Genomic DNA, 22,224 nt, shown 5'->3' on the forward strand with positions numbered 1-22,224 from the left:
CATATCCAATATAAACAAGCTTTTTTTCTTTTAAGGATCCCTTACATCTGTTTTTTAGGGAACTCTCACAATAACAGTATGTGACTGAACATTTTCAGCATTGTACTGAACTCACACTCTTAATGACCTCGAACATTTTTGGGATTTCTGTCAACAACTTCCTGTTAATTATCAGCCGACAGACACCTAAACTGATATATGTGCTATAAGCTAATATTGGCTCAGCCCAGCCAATTTATCCATGTAGCTCCAAGAATAATAAAAAGATGTGGTGGAGAAAGTGCAGATTTTCTGAATAACTCCATGTTTTATTTAATAATCGGTGCCTGCCGTAGTGGAGCCTCATTAGTCTGGGTACAAATGCACAGCTACACTACAGCACATGATGACTAGGATGATAACAATGAGGACAAAAGTATGTCTGTGTTGCAGAGTAACTCCCCTCTTTGTCTTTTGAAGATAACAGAAGCAGGTATTGCATAGCTGTATGGTACTTACCTATGTTACTTACCATTAGCTAAAGATCAGGACATGTGGTAGAGTGTAATTATGTCAGACAGCACGTCAAACTGCATTAATATCAGTTGAAATGAGGCTATTATCATCATTACAAGGATGTGAAATGAGACACCATGAATACTGTTGATAGCTGGCATTTTAATAAAGCTCAAAGGAATAAAAAAAAGAAAAGAAAGAAACAACAAAAATCCATGAACAGTTGAGCATATTTAGTAAACTGAAAAAGAAAAATGAATTCAGAGTTGGCAAAAAATACTATGATTTTCTCGGTATACTTAATGGATTTCATACAACACCACCAAAAAAAAAGCCTCGTTAGGGCTTCTCATCGGGTGCTTTCGACACACTTCCTTCAACAACTGTACTGCTTCATTAGTACACACCTCCAACAGGTAAATGTCATTACAAAAAATACTTCTATATGCCAAAATATATCTGTACAGTGTCAACACATACTGAGAAAAATGTAACAGTTATGTCAAAAATAAAGCAACGAGCATGACGAGTGGGTGACGGTGGACAGGGTCTTGAAGTGCTATCATAGGTGAATTCATTTATTTACAATTGTGGACTACTTTAAGGGCAATCGAGATGTGATAGTTAAGACAATACGCCACGTTAAAGCGGCGTTTTGAGTATTTGTTAGTTCAAACTGCAACATGGTGAATGGTGACTATTTAAATTGCACAGACGGATGACACAGAGTGGGTTTTTTCATCTATTCTACTACTGATAATAGTCTTATCAGCGACACTGTGGAGTGATCACACTTTTTGCATTTGTAGCACAATAAAAGGCCCCAAACGACGACATACTGACACACGTACATGATAAATTATAAAAGCTACTCAAAAGCTACTACGAGCGGACTTTGTTCATTTTGAATGGATCTGCCATCATATACAAATTAACTTAACTTATATACGCATTGTATATTATGTTTCTCTGAATAAAATCTAAGACGCCTTTTTTTTTAAAATATCTTCAAAGCGTTATCAAAACGAAATAAATTAAAGAGTCTATTGCAGGTCGCTTTCCAGAATTGTCCGATGGTTTCTCCGTTTGCTCGATAATCTCTCATCATGTCACACTTTTGGAAAGAAATTGCAATCACCAACTGAGGTATTTTCCTCACTCTGCTTGGCACTTCACTATACACACACATACACAAATCTGAACTGTTTATAGGTGTTTCAGTCACGTGTTAAAAAAATGAACAAAAACAGAAAAAAAACGTGCCTGTATAGCAGCAAAAACTCTCATCAAAAATGCTGCCTCTACCTGATCACAGATCAGACAGGCCACCCTTTCTAACAAACCTGTCCTGGGCTTTAAGGGGCGTAATCTGATCCCAGACCTGTGAGTCTCTCCTGCATCACAACAGACGTGTTCAACAGGCGCTGACGAAATGACACCAACACTCACGGCGCATCCACATGACACAAAACAAGCAATAAGGCCACACATGATCAACTTATAGAAACCAAACTGCCTCTCTCAGAGGCGTGACATTCACTGCTTCAGTGGTTCAACTAGGTAAGGCATCGCTCCGCCTCTTATTTTCTTTTTTCTTTTGGCACACGAGAACATTGACACACATGCTGACAAGTACACACTTGTGCCCCGTTGAAGTCGTCCAGAGCGCGACTCTGTGTGGCGAGGCCCGTTTGTGTTCTACATTCCAGTTGTGATTTCTTTACAGTGGGACAGTGTGTCCGTTTAATGATACAGTAAAATCCACTCATTCTTCTGCGTTCATTCCAGAGAAGCGAGTCCAAATCTTGGTTCGGGGGGGCTACTACTTGGTGTGCAGTTTTTTGGGCGTCCCCTGCTTCTTGGTTTGCCACAGATGACTGGCGATGGTGATGGCGTCCACACTAGCGGACATGGTTTTGGCTGGGATCTGGCTGAACTGCTTCCTGTCCGAGTTGTACTTGTACAGGCCCTCGATCATCTTGGTGGTGATGCTCCTCGGCCCGATGCCGGCCAGTTTGGTGATCTCCTCTGTCTCGGGGCAGTAGGCGTACACAGACCTGAACTGGCACCCGGCGTCGCGGAACAACACCAGGAAGTTGTTGGCTTCGGATTTCTCCATTTCCTGCAGAAAAAACACAGAGAAAAGTCATTGTTTTGTGCGAAGTATTATTTATAGGAGACATCACATAATTGTTGAAGCGCTTCAAAACATACATCCAGTATCTTGTTCTTCTGCCCTTCGTTGACTTTGCCAGCCAGGCAGCAGTGAGCCAGAGCGTTCTGGATGATGTGCTTGTTGGACTTGGCACTCGGCTCCTTGTATAGTTTTGGTCCTGTGGGAAGAAAGAGAGCGTGAGATCACAAAAAAGAGATATCACGTTACATACAGTGGCTGTGTACTGTAAATGTGTAAACATCACAGGCACGTATCATACCTGTGTACTCAGCGTTGGAGGGAGTGGACGAAGTGGTGGATTCGTTTTCCCAGTCCTTCTCTCCGTTCCGACTACCGGTCGAAGGACAAGAGGAGAAACCTTCTGCGGAGTCCGGCCTGGAGACGATCACATGCAAACCAACAAATGACACAAACAGACAAAACAAAAACCCACAACAAATACACGTAAGCATGTACGAGGTATGACAGCGAACACAGACAGATTTCACAGACGAGACATGCACACACACACACACACACACACATATAGAGATGTGGTAGAACAGGGTCAGACACTGTGACACAAATCTCCAAACCCTGCCTGTTGTCTCGTATAACATCAAACTGTGCACACTCCGACAGAGAGGCATGTTCAGCCAAGCAAAGCAAAGTCTCAGCGCTGTCTTTATGGCTACTGCGAGAGATGAAGTCGAGTGCTTGTGGAGGAAACAGCAAACACAGCGGTGAAGCCGAGCAGCCAGCATAGAGAGGAGAGCGAACAACAGCCTGAGAGCAATGCTGCAGAAGACAGAGGAGGGAGAGCAGCAGGAGCACTGAGGCGGAAACATCTCAGCCACGCAGGTCCTACGAACCTTAATGCAAAAGCAAAAACTGCAGTAATGGATTCAATTATTTCACTGTTGACACATCTGTCCACTGTCTGCGTTGGAGCTGTTGAAGCACCACTTTTTCGGAGCGTTACTAACCTTCCCTTTCTTTCTTTGGGTGAGCTTAGATAGAACGGGATATGGGCAGAAGCTACTTTATTGCCTCTGAGGTGGCGCAGGCGAAACAGGGAGAAAGAAGAGAGGGATACAAGAGAATCAAGATGCAGAGTGAAAGAAAAAAATAACCTCATTGTCAGAGCACCCCATTAAATCAATATCACAGGAGAGTTCATGATGTCTGGGTGTGACACGTATGAAATATGGGGTGGGACGTGAGAAGCTTGAAAAGTTTAATTGTGGGCGTGCACAGTGGGCGGTGATACATGGATGAATGAATTACAAAACCAACTGCAGCATTTGAAAAGGTGACAGTGAAATAAAGAAGTGACACTGTGAGATGTATTTATATATGAGAAGAATCAGATGCGATTGTGAGGAGCTTGAAGAAAAGGAGCAGGAAAATGAGATGAAGAGTGAAGTCAGTTCGTAGCACTATAACTTCTCAGCCAACTTTAATTAGGGTTTGCACGGGTGCTTGAAATCTTTGAAAGTTTTAAAGGGAAAAAATCAAGGCCTTGAAAATAGACATAAACATACAAGGGTCCCTGAAAGTGCTTTAATTTAATTTTTATGTGCAAGAAGTTGTTTTGATGTTTCTTTTTAACTGATGTCTGTATGCTTCCTTGATCCGTGTCTCAAGCTATGCCATGTTGGGCATCGTTGGGCATCCTTAAATTTGAGGGAACTGGGCCTGGAAAGTCTTTATAAAGTCCTTGAATTTGATGTTTAGACGTCTTTTGGATGTGTTTTTGCTCAGTGGTTTGATTTGGGGTGAGAATGGAAAGGTGGTTAGAAGACAGAAGATAACAGAACTGAGGTGTCGTTTCGTTTATCTCTTTCGTTCTTTTATACAGAACCAACGAGAAAACATGATGATTAAAGTTAATAGACTTGAGGTCTTAAAAAGATAAGAAAATCCAGTCTTTGAATACTTCATTATAATATTTCCACCTAGTTTAAAGGTGCAATTCTTTGTTTATTTGAGGCTGGCAGAGTCGAACATTGTTTTGTCTTCTTACACCTCTGATTTATCTAAAATTCAGTCTTACCTGTTGTTCTTCCTGTTATTTGGTTGCTCTCTGTCGTTGTCAGCCAGATTGAGAGACGCCAAAGAAACACTTGATACTGAGAAGCCTCGAGGACGCACCCCTGCAGCACAAAAACAAGGAGAGGTTTAGCATATGGCTGTCATACACTGATAGTGTGTGTGTGTTTGTGTGTGTGTGATTTGTATGTCTCTCACCTGTCGCTCTCACAGGCGGAGTAGACGACTCCATGACGTCCCTGTGGATGGACTTGGGCCGCGGCTTCTTCTTGAGGCTCCCAGACCGGGGCTTGATGACCTCGTCCATGTCCACCATCAGCTTGAGCTGCTTCTTCCTCAGATACTCATTCCTGATATAATCCCTCCTCGCCTTCTCCTCATCCTTCTTCTGCTGCTCCTCCTCAGCTTTCAACCTGGAGGAGGTGACCGAGACAAAGATTTATTGATGATGTGAATATGGGACCGGCGTTTGAATCGGCAAACAGAAATAAAGAGAGTCGGACTGACCGTGCAGCTTCCTTCTTCTGCTCCTGGTCCAGCTCCTGCTGCTGCTTCCTCTCCAGAGCCTCCTTCTCCCTCCTCAGCCTCTTCTCCAGCAGAGCTGCTTTCTTGGCTGCCATGTCCTCCTCACCCTTCACGTCATCCTGGTGGGGAGACGCACACAAAAACACAATTCAGATTACATATAGAATTATGACAATATGTAGACTGCCTCTTCATCGTGTTCATGAAGAGCTGGCAGACATATTTTTTCAGTTTAAGTATTGCTACACCACATATGAAGTTATAATGAAAAAAAGGCCCTAGTGTGTCGTTTACACCCTCCAAAAATCTATAAAAGATAAAACACTGATTCTCATATAATATTTATAACTGTAGTGGTATCTAATGTGGCCTTCTGTCAACAAACTGACATCGCTCTATAATCAGCGCTCTAATGGTCTATCATGCGTCTGAGTTCTGGCCGTTTGTTGTTTTTTTTTCGGCCTAGATTCACTCATGCATTGTTTCTGATCAGCTCATGGCTCAACAGGCACATCGCTGCACATGTTGTACCAGGCTCACACAGTATGAGATCCTTCCCGTCTCTGCTACCTGCACACAGCACCACAAGGCTGTGAAGACTGTGTTATTAATGAGAAGTAAATTCATTGTCTGTATCTGTTGCACTGAAACACTGCAGTGTTTCCCATACAAGGGGAGGGAGCGACCAGAGGGAGGAACGTTGAGTTAAACTGAAGTTGAAGAACCTTGTTTCACATTTTAAGATGTCAAACGCAGGTGCAACCACTAACACTGTAATTGCAGCACTGCACCGCAATAGTTGAAGGTAGAGAGCCTTTGTTAATGTTATTAATATCACCTGTTCTTTCCTGCTATGAAACCCCAAAATGTCTGTTGTTAAAAAGCCAATGTCATTTGGAAACAATATAGAAATACTACTGCTCTCATGCCAGCAAGGCTAACAAGGTTCAGTCCGTACCCATCGGTGTGTTACGGATAATATTTGGACAAACTATTACATGGATTGTCGCTGACATTCAGAAGATTCAAAAGATCTTTTTATTTTACGATACATATCATCCAATAAATGATTCTGTCGCTCCAGCTCACCTTGAAGAAGAATCCACAGCACATCTTTTGGTCGTCTCCGTAAGCGTCCCCTCCCGCCTCCCCCTCCGCCTCTCCCTCTCCACTGGGTGGTCCTCCTGGAGGCTTCAGCCCAGACAGAGGCACCTCCACCAGGTCTCTTCTGTCCTGGGCGTCTCCTTTGACACCGCTGCCTGTGGGCCCTTGGATCTCAGACACCGGTTGACGCAACACCTCTGATGACCTCGAGTTTTTGACTACCCCCTTGGACTGAGCCTGCGCCGCCTGTTTTCTTTCCTCCTGTCTCTCACCTTCCTTCTCTTTGGCTCCTTCTTTAGCAGAAGGCTGAGGAGTGCCAGCACTCTTCCTCGCCACCGTCTCTTCTTCGTCCTTAGTGTTTTCTTTGTCGTCCTTGTCCTCTTGGTTCGTGCGGCCCCCTGGCCCATCATCGTGGCTCAGGTAGGCAAACGAGCTGAGCTGGGTTTGGCTGGAGTTGAACCGCCTCAGCCTGGGCAGGCTGTCCACTGAGCAGGGGGTGTTGAGCATTCGACTGAAGGGAGTGACCTTCAGATCGTTTGGTCGTGGAGTCCGTGGGGTCCTGGCATGGAAGGAGGCCGGTCGCCGCTTGATGCCGGCAGGGGAACGATTGGGAGCGTGGGGAGAGCCGGAGGAAGAGAGGATGGGAGACAAAGACCCAACCGAGCCTCGGCCTGATCCTCGGCCTGTTACGCTGCTGCTGCGCAACTCCCGGAGCTGCCTGTGGGGGGAACAAAACAACAACAAGGCCATGTAAGTGTTGGCAGAAAATGCTCTTTCCAGTAAAAATATGAACATCTGTCATGAAGTGATACCTGTGTGGAGAAGGAGCAGGAGGAGGGATGACCCAGGCTTGCTGCTGCTGCTCTCTCATGGCCATGATCTTCTCCTGCTGCTGGGACAAACGCTGCATCTCCGTCTGCAGGAAGCCCAACGACGTGTTCAGCCTCTCGATGGAGCGAGTGTAATCTGCAAGGTCGATTTCCCCCGGAGTCACACCTGCATCAGCACAGTGAAAACACAGGTCAGTCAGATACCTCCCAAAGAAACATCATCATTCTTGGGACTGTCTGCCCTGCGATTCTAGTTTTCGGATTTTGGTTTACTCACCTCCGCTATCCTCGCAGGGGGATTTAGGGGCTGCACCGTCTGGCTTGCACCTCTCCGCCCGCTCCATGCTGCTCTGGCCGGTTTCCTTTGAGGACGTGAGCGGCTCCGGAGATGGTGTTTCTGCTCCGCCTGAGCTGGGGCTGAGAGGGGCTGTGACTCCTTTTCTTCTCACCACATTCAGAAAGGCCGTTCTGCCCATCTTCTGACGATGGCGGGTGAACGCTGCTTCCACCTGGAAAACGTGAAGCCGAAATTACACCATTTATCATAGCCAGAAACTATAAAAATAGAAATGACATAGAATTTCAGGACTTAAATATTTCAGTGAGAAATAATTTAACAGGGGCAAAAAACGGCCATGAACTACTTACTGAAGCTACACTCTCGGCTTTGTTTCTCTATATTTGTTTACCTTCTTCTTCTGGGCTTCAATGGCTCTCCGCTTCTCTTCCAGCTTCATCCTCAGCTGAATCATCTCTGAGGCAATCAGGTGGGAGGGGTCTCTGGGAGAAGGCGAAACTGGGGAGGGAGACGTGATAGGCAAAGGAGGTGTGGAGATCTGGAAAAAAAGTGCAAAGATTATTCACATTAACTCAACGCACACGACTGCAGACTGCATTCCCGTCTCTGCAACAAATAAATACAAGGGAACAAACACAAGAGGACACAAACCTGAGGAGGAATACTTCTTGCTGGGTGTGTATACGGCACATTGAGGTCTGAGCTCTCTGGTGTGGTTCCTCCGCTACTCCGTCCCTCCAGCTTCCTGAACTTCTGCTCTGCAAAGCTCGTCATCCGGATCATGCCGCCTCCAGAGCCTCCGGAGGACGAGGCGGGGCTGGCTGTGTGGGATCTGGGGAGTGTGGGTGCTGAACTGGGACATGGGCTGCTCCTGTCACCTCCGTCTCCCCTCTCCCCATTAGAGTCGGCATCACCCACCCCTTTCTGTCCTCCCTCCTTGCTTCTCTCCCTCTCGGGCCGGTCTGACAGAGGGCACGACCGGGTCATGGCCTCACAGTCCGGGTCCATATCTGAATAGTCTCTCAGTGAGGAGGAGTCCTCATCCAAGCTCTGGATGTCCTCCGTCCTCACGTGGATGCCGGTGTCGACTTCATCAGTGGACACAGAGTTCGGGTCGTGGTCGTTCAGCCGAGCCTTGGCCGAGCCCTGGTCGTCTCCTTGACCGTTGGCACCTGGAGGGTCTGAAGGCTCCTCGCCGTGGAGATAGAAACCGTTATCGCCGTCTCCCACGGCCAGGCTGGCGTGAGGCCTCTCTGTGTCGTGGATAATCTTCAGTGCCTCCTCGATGCTCGGAGGAGTCGATGGGCTGATGTGCCCACTGTGGTTGCCAAGGTGATTGTTGGGGCTGTGGCTGCTCTCTGGGAGGACTCCATTGGAGTACCTAGGGACAGGGTAGGGCCAATGAACTGATGCTGGTTTAAAGTAACAGTCAGCTGTGATGCATCTTTACTATCTCTCCTACTCACCTTAAGTCAGATATACCATTGAATACCCATCTTACTTTAATGTCTCGTCATGCAGTGTGAACATATTTTCAACTGTAAGATTAGCTTCACTTAACTTGATTCACTGTTGAAAACTAGCAACAGATACCGAACAGGCAGCCAATGTTTACTGTATCCTGCCGGTGCTAAAAGTGCTAGCATGGATGTAACTATAAATATAGGCTAAGGCTATAGGCTAATACATCTAGCTTCCACCTACCTCTTTTCCAAAAGGGGTAATAAAAAATATATATATTGTCTGAACATATAAAACTCTCTGTAACGTCTATCACAATTGTTTTTGAATGGCATGTAGGTATAGGTATAAAATAATACAAAGGGGAACTAATAAATAAGTAAATACATAAATAAATTTAAAAATGTATCAATTAAAATGGAAAATTAAATGGGAAAATAAATAAATACAGGAATTAATACCAAGGGTCAATAAATAAACACCTCCCTCTACTTTACCTGCTTTGGTTCTTGACTGAGAATGTGTTGTTCCTCCCCAGGGGCTTGTGGGAGATGAAGTCCTCGTCCTCTTCTGGTATGTGTCTGCTCTGGCCGTTGACATTGACGGGCATGAGGGAGAGGTGGCGCTTGATGCCCCCTCGAGATGCAAAGTGAACTTTGAACCCGAGACCGTCACTGCTGGCGGAGCGGGTCATACCGCGGAGGGCGGGGGCTTCACCGGGCGGCACGGTCGGGTCTCCGTCCAGAGGAATCTCAAAGGAGATTCCCCGACAGGAGGAGCTGAGGGAGGAAGGAAATGTTAGTTTAATGTGGAAACAACAGACCACTTCACATTTGTGGGTCAGTGAGTTTAGGTACCGACCGTTTTTCTTTGGGCCATGTCCCAACGCAGCCATCCACGTAGGACATGGAGGTAGATCTCTTCATTACACCTGTAGCAGACAGGACAGAAGTTTGTGAGTTTCTTACTGCTTTACTTTAGTGGAGTACTTAAGTTTTTAGGAAGACAGAGGCTTACATGTGTACACAGTTTAATTTAAGCTAGTCTGGAGATCTAAATGACACTGTACAGTACATATACAGTACATGTAATAGCTAGATCTTTCAAGGAATAGGGCTCAAACACAATAGGAGTGAATAAGAGTGACTGCATGGCTGTAAATCAGCCACTAGAGGGCCTCTAGTTTCAAAACACATCCACACATTCTTCCACTGACTCACATCACAGACACTGTGACTGCTAATAGTCTGGGATGTGTATTTATTTGGATTATCACTCAACAATCAGCTTTAAAAAACCAATCTGTGCACATCCTCAGTTGATAACAGATATTTACCCCCTATAGGGATGCTCTCTGGGCTGTCAGCTCTGTCTGCATAGCTCTGTTTGACTGGACTGGACACAGGAGCCATTTTCCTACAAGTTGAAACAGGCTCGCATGCTGCGGAGGGAAAAATACAACACGTAATCACCATTCAACTTAAACCTTTGAGTTAATTATCAGAGTTAACGGTTATCATCGAGTTAACAACAGCATGCTGATATTATTGTGAAGTTGCACTGTACCGTTTGGGTCGAAGACTCTGTGCTGTACAAATGAAGGTTTAACCACCTCAAACCACCAGAAAAGCTCGGCCATAAACACCAGGTAGTTACTCTGCAAGACCACACACACACACACACACTTGTGGTTAATGGTGCAAACATATAAGCAGTTATTTATTAATGATTTTTAGCACCACATTTGAGATGAGCCACGGTATTATGCAGCTTTTCGACAGATCAATGAGGTCACGGCATGCCAGCTGTTGCTAGGTAACAGGCTCAGGTGTGTGCATGTGAGTGTGTTTGTGAATATCAGCACATGTTTCATTGTCTAAGTGGTGTGATGTCAAAACACATACGCCTCACGAAAGCTGTCCAAAACACCATCTGGAGTTCAGCTTAAATGCGTCGCATACTGTGCGCGGGTGAACGCACAGAGCAGCGAGTGAGTAACCCACATCGATGATAAACGCATGCATGTTATAAACAGGACGTCTCTGGAGGTTTAAACAGATGATTTCATCTGAGGGAAACCGTTCGGTCGACACACACAGACCACTTTAATTAATTTCTAGCCGGGATAGAAAGACAAAAACAAACTTTCTTCCTTTTGAGAAACCGGATCTTCATTTTAGCCACTCAATGACATAAACATTTCTTTTTGTTTAACATATTAAATGAATGCACACACACACACACACACACACACACACTAGTTAAGATTCAGTGGGCAGTCAATCTGTGGCAGTGTGCCAGTCTCTTTAACTTCTCTTCATGACCATTTTTCTCCCTCAGCTGCCCTCCTTTGCCTTCTTCTACAACCTAAGCACTGTACAGCCAATAAACACTCAATGTAAACAATACAGTGCCTGAGGAGGGAAGACAGACACAGGGAGCAAAGAGTGCACAAGTGTGAAACCCGTCTGCTGTGTTGGTTTGAAGAAAACGGAAAGTCCCGGTCAGCTCGGTCGGACCGTGACTTGAATCCGAATGTTCCTACCCACGCTCCCTGCATACTATTTACCCACACGGAGAGCCTGTGCTTCTCGTGTCTGGATGGCACAGAGATGCTTTTATTAATCAGAAATAAATGTGTGCGATAAAGTGGAGATAAAAAGCCAGAAGACTGAGTATCAGCAGTTGTCTCGTCTTAAAGGTTCACAGATTTTGTTGTTTGATTTCTAAAAAAAAAAAAAGAAAAAGGAGGGGGAGAAAACAAAAGAGGCAGGCAGAGACGGGTCAGGATTGTGAATCTCCTCCGAGCTGAATCTGTCCTCTGTTTGAGAGGGAGAGGGGGGTATTTGGCCTGCAGTGTCTGTGCTAGAAAAGCACCAACACACACACACACACACACACACCCATATCATATTCATTAAATCTGGCAGCAAAGCAATACTCAATGTAGCAAAATGATCTTTATGCCCCTCTTAATACATCCACACACGCACAATAACAACCCCTGTGAGAAGCAAACCAAGCCTGCTCCCACACACACACACACACACACACACACACACACTATTAAACTTTTCCTCTGCATGACTCATTTTTGCCTTTTTGTCATTTCCAGCCCTGACTCTCCTTATTCCCGCAAAACACTTTTCTTTTCTCTCCCTTTCTTTAACTCAATCCACATTATCAAAAAAAACAAACACTTCGCTCCACGTCCTTCACATACATTTTATTTTAAACGTCTGCCTACCTTTATGGATGCATGGGCGTAGAGCATGTCCTCCAGGGTGAAGTGGCAGCAGTGGTTGAGGTTGTTCTTGCAGAACTCCTGCACCAGCTGGAGGTTGTACAGACTGTCCGCCAAAGACATGGTCTCCTTGAGGCAGATATCTGCACAGCCAGGGGAGGGGTCAGGCACACAATCACACACACACACACACACACACACACACACACACAAGGGAGGGGGTGACGGCAAAGGCCAAGCAGGAAGGCGAGGGAAAGATAAGGAGAAGTTTATGTTTAAAAAAAGAGCAGATGAGAGGAAAACTACCAGACTTTCCCCACTGGTACACAGTAGCTGATATTAATCACACAAAATCCTTCTTGACACAAGTTTTCAACTCCTTCTGGATGAATCATCTGGATGTTTTTCCCATGACTGTATCATAACGACGGCCCTGGCATTGTAACGTCTGACAACCAAACACGATGACGTGCTGTACTTCTCCTGTGCTTCTTCACTGTTTGTTAGAGTAAGTCAGGCTGCCAGAAAGCAGACCTGAATACAGTTTCAACTCCACATCTGGTCCACATGTGTATGAGCTCCCTGTGAACTACATTCAATCCCAGGAGTCTCAGAGCGCCGACATCAGGGTTGTTTATCTTTGAAATAGCAGGCGGCGACTCCTCTAACGGTTTCTCCGTCACACACCCCTCGTGACCAATCACAACCTGGCCCGGAGCATTTTTAGAAATGACGGCACAGGCGAGCTGAGAGGAAACAAAGTCTTTGTTTCTTCTTTGTCTCGCGCTGAATCCTGTCTGCTTTACAGTGTCTTTTTGTGGGTCAATATCCTTTATTTATATCATTAAGTGTGACCGCAGAAAGTCAACACAGGGTCCTTGATCTCTTGATTATGTCGTTCTTTGAGATTAGGATTAGAGTTTAGCCCATTGAAAACTATAAGACTGTAAAAGACTGTTGTTTTCATTGACTTTACTTACTTTTTTTATATATTCATAAGACAATATGCCCTCAGAGTAAAAGGGCACATTGATAATAAATATGCTCTTTGTCTGAAGCCCCATTCTCAAATGTGTGGTTGTAGTTCGAGCAGAGAAGAGTTTCCTTTGTTGCTCTCCAGCTGTGACTGAAAACCTTTGTGGTTAGCTCATCTGAACTGAACTGACTTTATTCTTGCCCGTTTGCTTTTAATGGAAACGTCACAATAAAAGGGGGGTGTGGCTAGTGAGGTCGTGTGGGTGTGGTCACAGCAGCCCGAGGGTTTTGGTCCCACCTTCCAGTCTGACGGCCTGCGAGCAGTAGAAGTGCACCAGCGTGGTCAGGGCACAGCCGTCCGTGTTGTCCTTCAGCAGGTTCTCCACCAGGGGGAGCGACGGAGAGCTCCTCTGCTGAGCGTGCTCCTTCCTGTAGCGAGCCTGAAACCATGGCAACGGCACAAAGACATCACCTATATGTGTCATCGGGCTGGATACGTACGATCCGCTCTCTCTGACTGTTGCCGCAGACACACTTTTCATCCGCATGCACCCACGACTCAATCACACCCACTCGCAGACGACACAGGTGTTAATTTGAGGAGATTCAAGCGCAGGGTGGGCTTCAGGCTCAGCTTAGATAATGCAGATTAAACTCATCATGCAGAGAATCAGACACAACACAGTCGTCTTAAATTTAAATGGATAAAAAAAAAATCCCTTCAGCACTGTAATGCTCCTTTGATTGCTTGTGAGTTGTTAGTTTTTTTAGGAGGAGGAGGGGAACACAATGCACATAGCAAATGAATTGTTATCAGTGTTAGACATCTGGTATGGGGGAGGGGGGTGGAGGAGACAATGCATGTGATTTAAAGTTTAATAATAATCTACACTAGCACATCCATCCTGCCTGCAGCTTTTCTGTATGTCAGCCTGTAAAAGCCACAGAGACAACACTACTATATATGTCTTCAGGGCACCAGTACTCCCAGTTTGCCCATAAACACACAGGAGTGGTGTCACGTACGCATTTTTACAAGCAATAAGATGGGAGCTCTGATCACAGTAACTCAGACAGCCTCTCAGTCTGTCCGTTAAGATTGTCTAAGGAACACAACGTCTTCTAGCTTCCCTTTGGTTTGTATGAACACGTGAGGCTGCCCTCTGACAGCTGATTTAAACCCATACAAAAGAAGAAAAAGAAGCAACTCGCCAGTTGCTTTCAGCGCACAACACAGACAACACATATGCCGGATGAAACAAGAAAATGAGCAGCTGACAGTGGAGGGCAGTGTCATTATTTTATAATGTCTTACAAATGATAGATTGTGTAATTCTTGGTATTTATGCAATCACGCTACAGGACTGTACTTGCTCCTCCCGGAAGAGTTTGTGATCCTGATACCCCTTTTCCTCTTCCAGTTCACACATCTAATTTATAAGCTCTCAGAGCATTTTGACTAAAAATAAAGTGGTTCAGAGCCCAAAAAGAACATCAGATTTTCCTTGAACTAATGCCCAAACCACGATGACATTGGTGGGTGTGTCATATCTTACAAGAGAGGCCTTAGACGTAATAGTCTTGTGTCTTTTTCCCACCAATTTTACACGTTGAAGTGTGTTTACAGGTCCTCAGGAGTACTGAAAAAAAGTTGTACAAAGTCTTTTTATGGCTCCAGAGAAAGCTGCATGTAATCTGATAAATTGCCTCCAGTGATGTCACTCAGTGGCTAAGCTGCATTCTGGGTAATGTAGGCAACAGGGTTAGAAAAGCAGTCCACTGCTTTAACACTGTTGTACTCAAATGATCTTTCTGAATCAACACATTCTTCTTCCTTTTCAAAACCTGCCGCCTACATTACCCAGAATGCAACTTAGCCACTGAGTGACATCACTGTAGGCAATTTATCAGACTACATGCAGCAATTTTACTACCCAAGACCCTTTAATAGTTGGTCCACGATTGTTGTTATGATGAAATAAATATCTGTAACAACATAAGTCTCATATCAGTCTGATATGAGATCTTGCTATTATTGTTAAATTTTGTTGTATTTTGTGCAACGATCTCTGTCTCTGACGCGTCATGACGACAACAATTCAACTTAAAACTGCTGGAAATCTGGGCTGGGTCACTAGATAGCAAATCCTGAAAGGACCCAAAGCTAATTTGGTAGAACAAGAGCTATCAGAGTGATGCAAGTCTAAAATAGTTACCTATCAGTCAATCAGATTCACAGTAATGTGGGGACAAGACCAATGTATGATGGGGCTCAGGGCCACATGCAGTGACAACAGACGTTGAGGGGAGAGTGTGAACGGGTGTGTCGGGCTGCAGGTTTGGGATTAGACACAGAGGAGGTAGGTGGTGGTGGCTGATGAGGAGGAGTTCTTCAGAATGGATGGACTTACAGGTACTAATCTCCAGTACCATTTGCTAGGAGACTTGATGGTGGATGATGATTGGACAACAACAGGAGAGAGTAGGAGAGGCGTTAGGTCGACAGCAGGTTAAAAGTTCTGTACTACAGCTGAGACCTCTGTACGTTCTCTGAATATACATCTAGATGTGTCAAAGTACACACTGATAGACAATCATGGGATACATCTGCCAGAGTTGTAGTTGAGCTGTGTAATACACCTTCATGTGCCCAGAACAGATGAGCTACGACAGAAAAAAAGGAATTATCCTCTGGGGAACACGAACATTCAATATTATATAGCACTCAATCCAATGAGGTATTTCAGCTTGAGCCACAGTTCAGACGTGTTGACAAGTCTGTACAACAGTCAGATTTCTTCTCATTGAATGATGTGCTGTGAAAGAGTAACACAGCTTAAAACTATCTATCTTGTAATCTTTAAAAATGTGGATCTGCCCCACAAGGTCATTAATCACTTCTTGGCTTCTGTCCGAACTCTCCACCACACTCTACTGAAATCTGTTGAAAGGTTTTCGAGAAATGTTGTAAGCATAGGAACCAAAAACGGGACCTAAAACTTCTACCTCCTCCATGAAAGCTATCAAAGCCGGGCTGCAAACGTAAACACATTTTTGAGACGGTATATACTCCCCAGTCATTACAGGATAATCCCACATTGTTCTGATTTTCCACTCGGTCTCGTGTGTGAGCACCTACAGTATGATGAGCATAAACACAGAATCCACACGCTCAGCACTGAGTCATGAGACCGCGGTTAAAGATTTTCACACACCATCCCAGAATAGACGAGACCTACTGAGATGTGTCTTGTGCTCATCCATGAGTGTGTGCGTTCGCGCAGGCTTGTGTGGACAAGGATGTGTGAAATTATCTCCTCTGAGTGTGTCCTACGCAGTGAATAGACTTCTGTTGAAGAGGGAGCTGTGCGATGGAGCATGGAGTAGGAAAGCAGCTGACTGACACCGAGCGAACAGAGTATTCCTCACACGCTTTTTGAAAGACCCTTCGCTCGTTGTAACTTGTTGCCTCTGACAAAGCATGAGTGTGTCTGTGCAAATCAGTCTGAGGATAGGTTGCATATCCCATGTGTATTATCAGCTTACAGAGCAATAGCAGCAAGGCGGTGATCACTCTCGCTGTATGTTGACACAAAAACAGACAATGAGCGAGGGGGAAATTTGCCAAGAAACTCCCACAGCTGCTTCTTAAGACATCCTGCAGCTCTTTTCAAAGCGCTCCATAGCCTGTATACATTTTACAACCTGTTGTGTGTAAACTGTGATAACGTGTGTTTTCAGCAATGCTTGTAACGTGATGGTCTGTCCACCACTTTGGTCCCGATTGAAATATTTTATTATTATTTTATTTCCGGTGAATCCGTCTTACTTTTCTAAGCCCCTCACTTTTCCTATGTTGCAGAAAGGTGCAATTATTTTTTAAATTGGTGCTACATGACCAAAGGTAGAAATCCTACAACAACCACAATGCATTGCGCAGCATCGGAGCGATGAACATTCCTGCTGATGGGTGACATATTGATAGTTGGGTGCTGGGTTTTGGCTCAGAGTCCATTTCTGAAAACAACATTTTTAGTCACCGCAAAACTGAAGAATTTCCCATCAACTTCAACTGCACCTTGTATTTAGTGCTAACGCAGAAAATGTTAGCATGTTAACATACTAAATTAAGATGGTAAACATTAATGCTAAACATCGCCATGCTAACACTGTCACTGTGAACATGTTGCCATGCTAGCATTAGTATTGAATGGTGGTCGGTAATGTTTTGGTACACAACTTGATGTCTTATACATGACATATGGAGCAACATGGTGGACAAAAGTAAATGTTTGGTTGAGGGTTTGAAACATTTTATAAAATCATGTATTACATATACATTATTTGCTCACATGTAATTTATAATATGCTATTAGGTTAAAGGTATGGCTATTAGGTAAGAAGCTTATGTGTAGCGTCTATGTTGTTCTCACATTAGGCTCTGATTAAGCTCCTGAACACACCAAAGTCAAAATAATGACTTCCCAACACGGGTAACTGGACCATCCGAAGAGGACGTGAGTGCAAGAAGCATGGACGAGTCTTAATCTTGTTGACTCAGCAAAGGTTAGCACCTTTAGGTCAGCTGAAGTTATCTTTAAAACCACGCCGGTTTACTCCACGGCAGTAATGATTATCTGATGTTTACACATTTACTCATTCAGAGGGGTCGATCGCTGTTTTCCTCTTTGAGTCTGTATTGAACCGCAGGAAGTTTACCCACCGATTCCCATTTACCACAGCGAGATAATATTTATTTTTCCATCTCTCGTCGCCATCGCAGTGCAGCGACCTGAGGCGAAGGGTCGTGACCTGATGAGTCACCGTGCTGGAGCTTCACGGTTAAGTGAGTCGAAGAGGACAGTAGCTGACTGCTGTGTGTTTGTCCCAGCGGACTGACTCGTTGTGTCACACGGACGTTACATAACTACGAGTCCTGCAGGATGACAACACTGTCTCTGTCACAGACTCTCTCTGGCTACAGCTGACAAAGTTCCTGAGTGTCTCTGTCCATGTCGCCCGTTCCCCTCGCTCTGATTATCCCTCCTCACTTTTCTTCCCTCTCTGTCTGTCACCCTTTCTCCTCTCTTTCTCTTCCACCGGCCCGCACATGTCTTTGTCTCCTCGAACAGCAGTGTCGCGACTCTTGCCAACACTTCTCTGCAGCTGGTCGGAGACTGAGCTCATCTGTTCCTCTGATTTACAGAGCTCTGTGCACTGAGCCGTAAGTGTGTGTGTGCGTGTGTGTGTGTGTGTGTGCGTACACATCATGTGGGCCTTCATGTGCCCTGTGTGGAAGCAGACGTGCTATTGCCGACGAGTAGGAGAGATTTAAATCTAATCTAATATTAACAGATAAGACAAGAGTATGAGAGGCAGAGAATGCAATTTAAAACAATTTGCAAAATTAGATAAAGACATTAAAGCAAAGAGACCCTGCCTTAAAGGAATAGTTCAACATTTTGGGAGAAATGGCTGGACCCTCCAGGTTAGCTTAGCGTAGCCCGAGGACAAAAACAACAACCTGGCTCTCTCCAAAAGCTCGAAAATAAGCCAAACAATACCTTAAAGCTCACTTATTACCACACTGTATCTCTTTTTGTTTAATTCACACACACTGGAGAGTTTTGGAGTTGCTGGTATGACAGAACCAGGCTGGCTGCTTCCCCTTTTTTCCACTCTCATGCTAAAAACATCGCCCTGTACTTAAAACACAGCCAAAATGTTGAAATATTCCTTTAAACACCCTGTCATTTGCATACCTAAGGAATGAGAGTTTGTGTTACTGCGTTTTCTTACTTTTTGTGTTGTTGCGTTTGATTCCTGGTAGGAAGCCTCTCTCAGCTTTTGCTCTTCGACGAGGATGTCCCTCAGGTGTTCATTCACCTGAAGAGAAAGAAAGAGAGAGAGACGGGCAGAAAGAGAGAGAGACGGGCAGAAAGACAGACAGACAGACAGACAGAGATCAAGGTCAAATTTCAGACAAGCATGTTGTGCTCACTGAGAGACTGAATGGTGCGTCTGTGTTGGAGAGAGGAGAGACTTGAACACGGGAACAAGAGCCTCCACACATCAAAGAAGGACTTCTCATCACCACTCCTGTCCATTAGCCCTGATGCTAAATATTATTGTAACCTGATATACAGCACTCAGCTGACTTCCGACTCAAGCACAATGTAAAAAGATCATCAAAGGCTACTATAAAAATAGCATTTCTTCTTTAAAAAGCTCCCCTCTTTAATTATTACTGCTGTTGTGGCTTCAAAGGTTCTGTACAAACACTGACGCAACATTTTGGCCCGAGGATGCACGAGGTCGCCTCGGACAATCCCAGCCATGGCGTGCTATGAATCAGACATCCACGCAGACACATGTGTTTTTGTGTCCGTAAATGAGTCCTACATGTGTATCTTGCTGCCTTTGGGCTGGAAAATAAGAGCAGCAGAGCACATGAGGTTCTTCAGCTAGTAATTTCAGCCATCTCTGTTCACTTGGTTGTTTAATGCCACGCTGGGGCCGGTTTCACTATTTCAAACCAAGAAAAAAATAGGTCAGTATTATATTTGGAGGGAGAAAATTCCTTCATATGTCCTGCAAAGTCAGCAACAGCAACTTTAAGTGACTAAATAATCTGTAGGATAATGAAATGAATTAAAGTTGCAATCGCAGAGACTTAACTACCGCCTCTTACAGCTTACAGGCCACACGAGGTCTGACTTTACCCTCCAAATCAGGCTTTAGCTGACCAGAGGAGGTTAGGTTGAGTATTTTGGTAATCTCTCTGACATGATTACATGTGTTTGTTGCCAGCTCTTCCTCTACTTTTACCGCAAACATACTGGAGGAATTGACGATGACACACTTTCCAGTTTGCCCTTTTATATCCGGACTCAAACAAAGAGCGGCGTGTCCTTTGTAGTAAAAGGCTCAAGGATGTGTACGGTTGTTATCCTCTGAGATGAGAGAGCGCATGTGTTTGTGGTTTCTGTGTGCACACGACCTCGCTCATGTGTGTACCTTGTTGATCCAGGTGATGATTGCATCCTCGGTGTCATACGGCAGCTCCTGGACGTGTCCGTCGCTGTGGGAGGGTTCAGCGGAGGAGTACCTGTTGATGCAGGACATCACCCGCTCCACGCTCACCATCTCCACAGTATACGCCATCATCAGGGTGTCTATGAGCGCCAGATGGGAGCTCTGTGGAGAAATATACAGCGGCATTGTAACGGTCGCCTTTCACTTCTTTCCAGAAGCATCAAACTGACAATTAAAAGACTAACTTTTTTTTTTTCATACTTGTTTTTGTTTCTGCACATCGCACTGATTGCGGGTCTACATTTCTTGGGTATTTTTGAAGTGCAAAGTTGCTGAAATCTCGTGAAACACATGTTTTCATTCAACACAGAGTGAGCTGGAATGATCTGAGCGTGTTCTTCTCTTGAACAAGACAAGATGTGCGACTATAAACATTTTGGATTCAGCTCCTGACGGCATCTGCAGGACAGAAATTATGATTCGACAACAATAAATTAATTAAATGTCACACCTCCTCTTCACAAAATGCTTGAAAACAATCAGCCTCGCTTTCATGCAACGTCAAACCTGACACAGGACAGTGCAGGTGGTGTCCCCTGTGCAGGTAATGTGATGCTGCAGCATTACACATTTCGAGGAGAGGCTCTAAAAGTAAATACTGAACAAGTGGTGCTCAACATCAGCACCACATGTTCTTCAGGAAGTCACTTCACTGTGAAAACAACCACCAGCTGCAAGGCTGAACATTTTCACCCTGAAGCATTAGAGTTTGGAATATTTGCCATACCGTGATACGTTGGGGGCGTTTCATACGTTTTCTTAGTCACATTGTTGAGTGAGACGACAGGAAATGAAGGGAGAGAGGAACGAAATGCAGCAAAGACATCCAGCCGTCCTCGAAATTTGAATGTGGCGGTTCATTGTCTGCATCTCAAATGTGTAGACCTGGTATTCAATTACAAATTCAATTGGGCCAGATTTTAAAATAAGGAAATGTAGATGAGCCAGACATTTTCAGCAGCCTATTGAAAAACCTTTTTAAAAAGGAGACATGTAATGCTCATTTTCAGGCTTGTCATTTTATTTTGGGTTACTACTAGAACATGCTTTAATGCTTAAAAAAAACAAAACACTGTGTCTCTAGTCGTGTTTTCGGCTTCCAGTTAGCATCACTTCTACCGTTAATGTGGGCATAAATTATGCAAGTGTGTGACACGGTAACATAGTGTCATGTCAAGAAGTCACAGATTAACGGATAGGACTACTGACGATGTGTTTCAAGCACTTCTAAATACATTTTCTTTTGAATTTCTGGTTTCTGGCTATGATTACATATGTTAAGATCTCTCTATTTGCAGTGACGGAGACTTTTGTTTATGAAAGAACAAACGGTATTCCTCCATGTTGGCTTTTTACCATCACATCACACTGACTGGCATTGCGTCCTCTGTGTGTGTAGATTTGTGTTCAGCTTGAGCTCAATAAAACCACTGTGCAATTGTTTGTTACGTAAGCAAGGATCTTGCACACACACACTTTTGTTAGTGTAGTACGTAGCTGGTTACAGCATCACACTTAAAACCTGGAGAAAGTGTTGTGGACACCTGAGGATCAACATTTCTGATCGCGATCTCTCCGACCTCTCTTGCCTCGTGACATCTGAAACCACTTTACACTCTTTAAAGTCTGCGCATGAAGAACTTCTTTCACAGTCGCGGCCTAATTTTGAGTCATTCACTTTATTCAAGTGGTTTCACCAGCCCTCAACACCTACACAAAGCTTGACATTCTCCTGGCCTTTCTAATCCCATTCCGGGCCGGTCAGACCAACAGACCTCCCCTTCCCTTTCCTGTCGCACCACAGGTCCACTCAAAAGCATCTACGCTCTGTGTGTGTGTGTGCGTGTGCTCGTTGCTTACCTAAGCATCTATGTGCGTCCAACCTAACTGAACAAACACCTAAAGTCAGGTGCTCCATGATCCAAACCAACAGACTCAAGACAAGCACAGGCATCTATTCATAACCACAGAGCCTCATGTAACAGCCAGT

General features: G+C 44.7%; 1 protein-coding gene across 2 annotated transcripts in view; it reads right to left on the reverse strand.

Annotated features, from left to right (window-relative positions):
• Positions 1 to 637: 637 nt before the first annotated feature.
• camsap2b (calmodulin regulated spectrin-associated protein family, member 2b) overlaps positions 638 to 22,224 on the reverse strand; it is a 36,550-nt gene continuing 14,963 nt past the window's right edge. Inside the window, exons 3-22 of one of the 2 annotated variants that reach the window (XM_084370195.1) lie at positions 20,157 to 20,336; positions 18,939 to 19,025; positions 13,438 to 13,579; positions 12,168 to 12,307; positions 10,487 to 10,577; positions 10,257 to 10,361; positions 9,782 to 9,851; positions 9,418 to 9,699; positions 8,111 to 8,840; positions 7,851 to 7,997; positions 7,439 to 7,670; positions 7,144 to 7,327; positions 6,317 to 7,049; positions 5,210 to 5,346; positions 4,901 to 5,115; positions 4,707 to 4,806; positions 3,637 to 3,702; positions 2,931 to 3,046; positions 2,710 to 2,828; positions 638 to 2,617 (exon numbers count right to left, since the gene is read on the reverse strand). In XM_084370195.1, coding sequence (XP_084226321.1) covers positions 2,318 to 2,617; positions 2,710 to 2,828; positions 2,931 to 3,046; positions 3,637 to 3,702; positions 4,707 to 4,806; positions 4,901 to 5,115; positions 5,210 to 5,346; positions 6,317 to 7,049; positions 7,144 to 7,327; positions 7,439 to 7,670; positions 7,851 to 7,997; positions 8,111 to 8,840; positions 9,418 to 9,699; positions 9,782 to 9,851; positions 10,257 to 10,361; positions 10,487 to 10,577; positions 12,168 to 12,307; positions 13,438 to 13,579; positions 18,939 to 19,025; positions 20,157 to 20,336 — 4,176 coding nt within the window. In that variant the 3' untranslated portion in view covers positions 638 to 2,317. The remainder of the gene's footprint in view (positions 2,618 to 2,709; positions 2,829 to 2,930; positions 3,047 to 3,636; positions 3,703 to 4,706; positions 4,807 to 4,900; positions 5,116 to 5,209; positions 5,347 to 6,316; positions 7,050 to 7,143; positions 7,328 to 7,438; positions 7,671 to 7,850; positions 7,998 to 8,110; positions 8,841 to 9,417; positions 9,700 to 9,781; positions 9,852 to 10,256; positions 10,362 to 10,486; positions 10,578 to 12,167; positions 12,308 to 13,437; positions 13,580 to 18,938; positions 19,026 to 20,156; positions 20,337 to 22,224) is intronic. The other variant, XM_084370196.1, reaches the window with a different exon arrangement.

The sequence above is a fragment of the Pagrus pagrus genome, assembly GCF_965226575.1.
Source record: "Pagrus pagrus genome assembly, chromosome: 12".
NCBI classification, from domain to species: Eukaryota; Metazoa; Chordata; class Actinopteri; order Spariformes; family Sparidae; genus Pagrus; species Pagrus pagrus.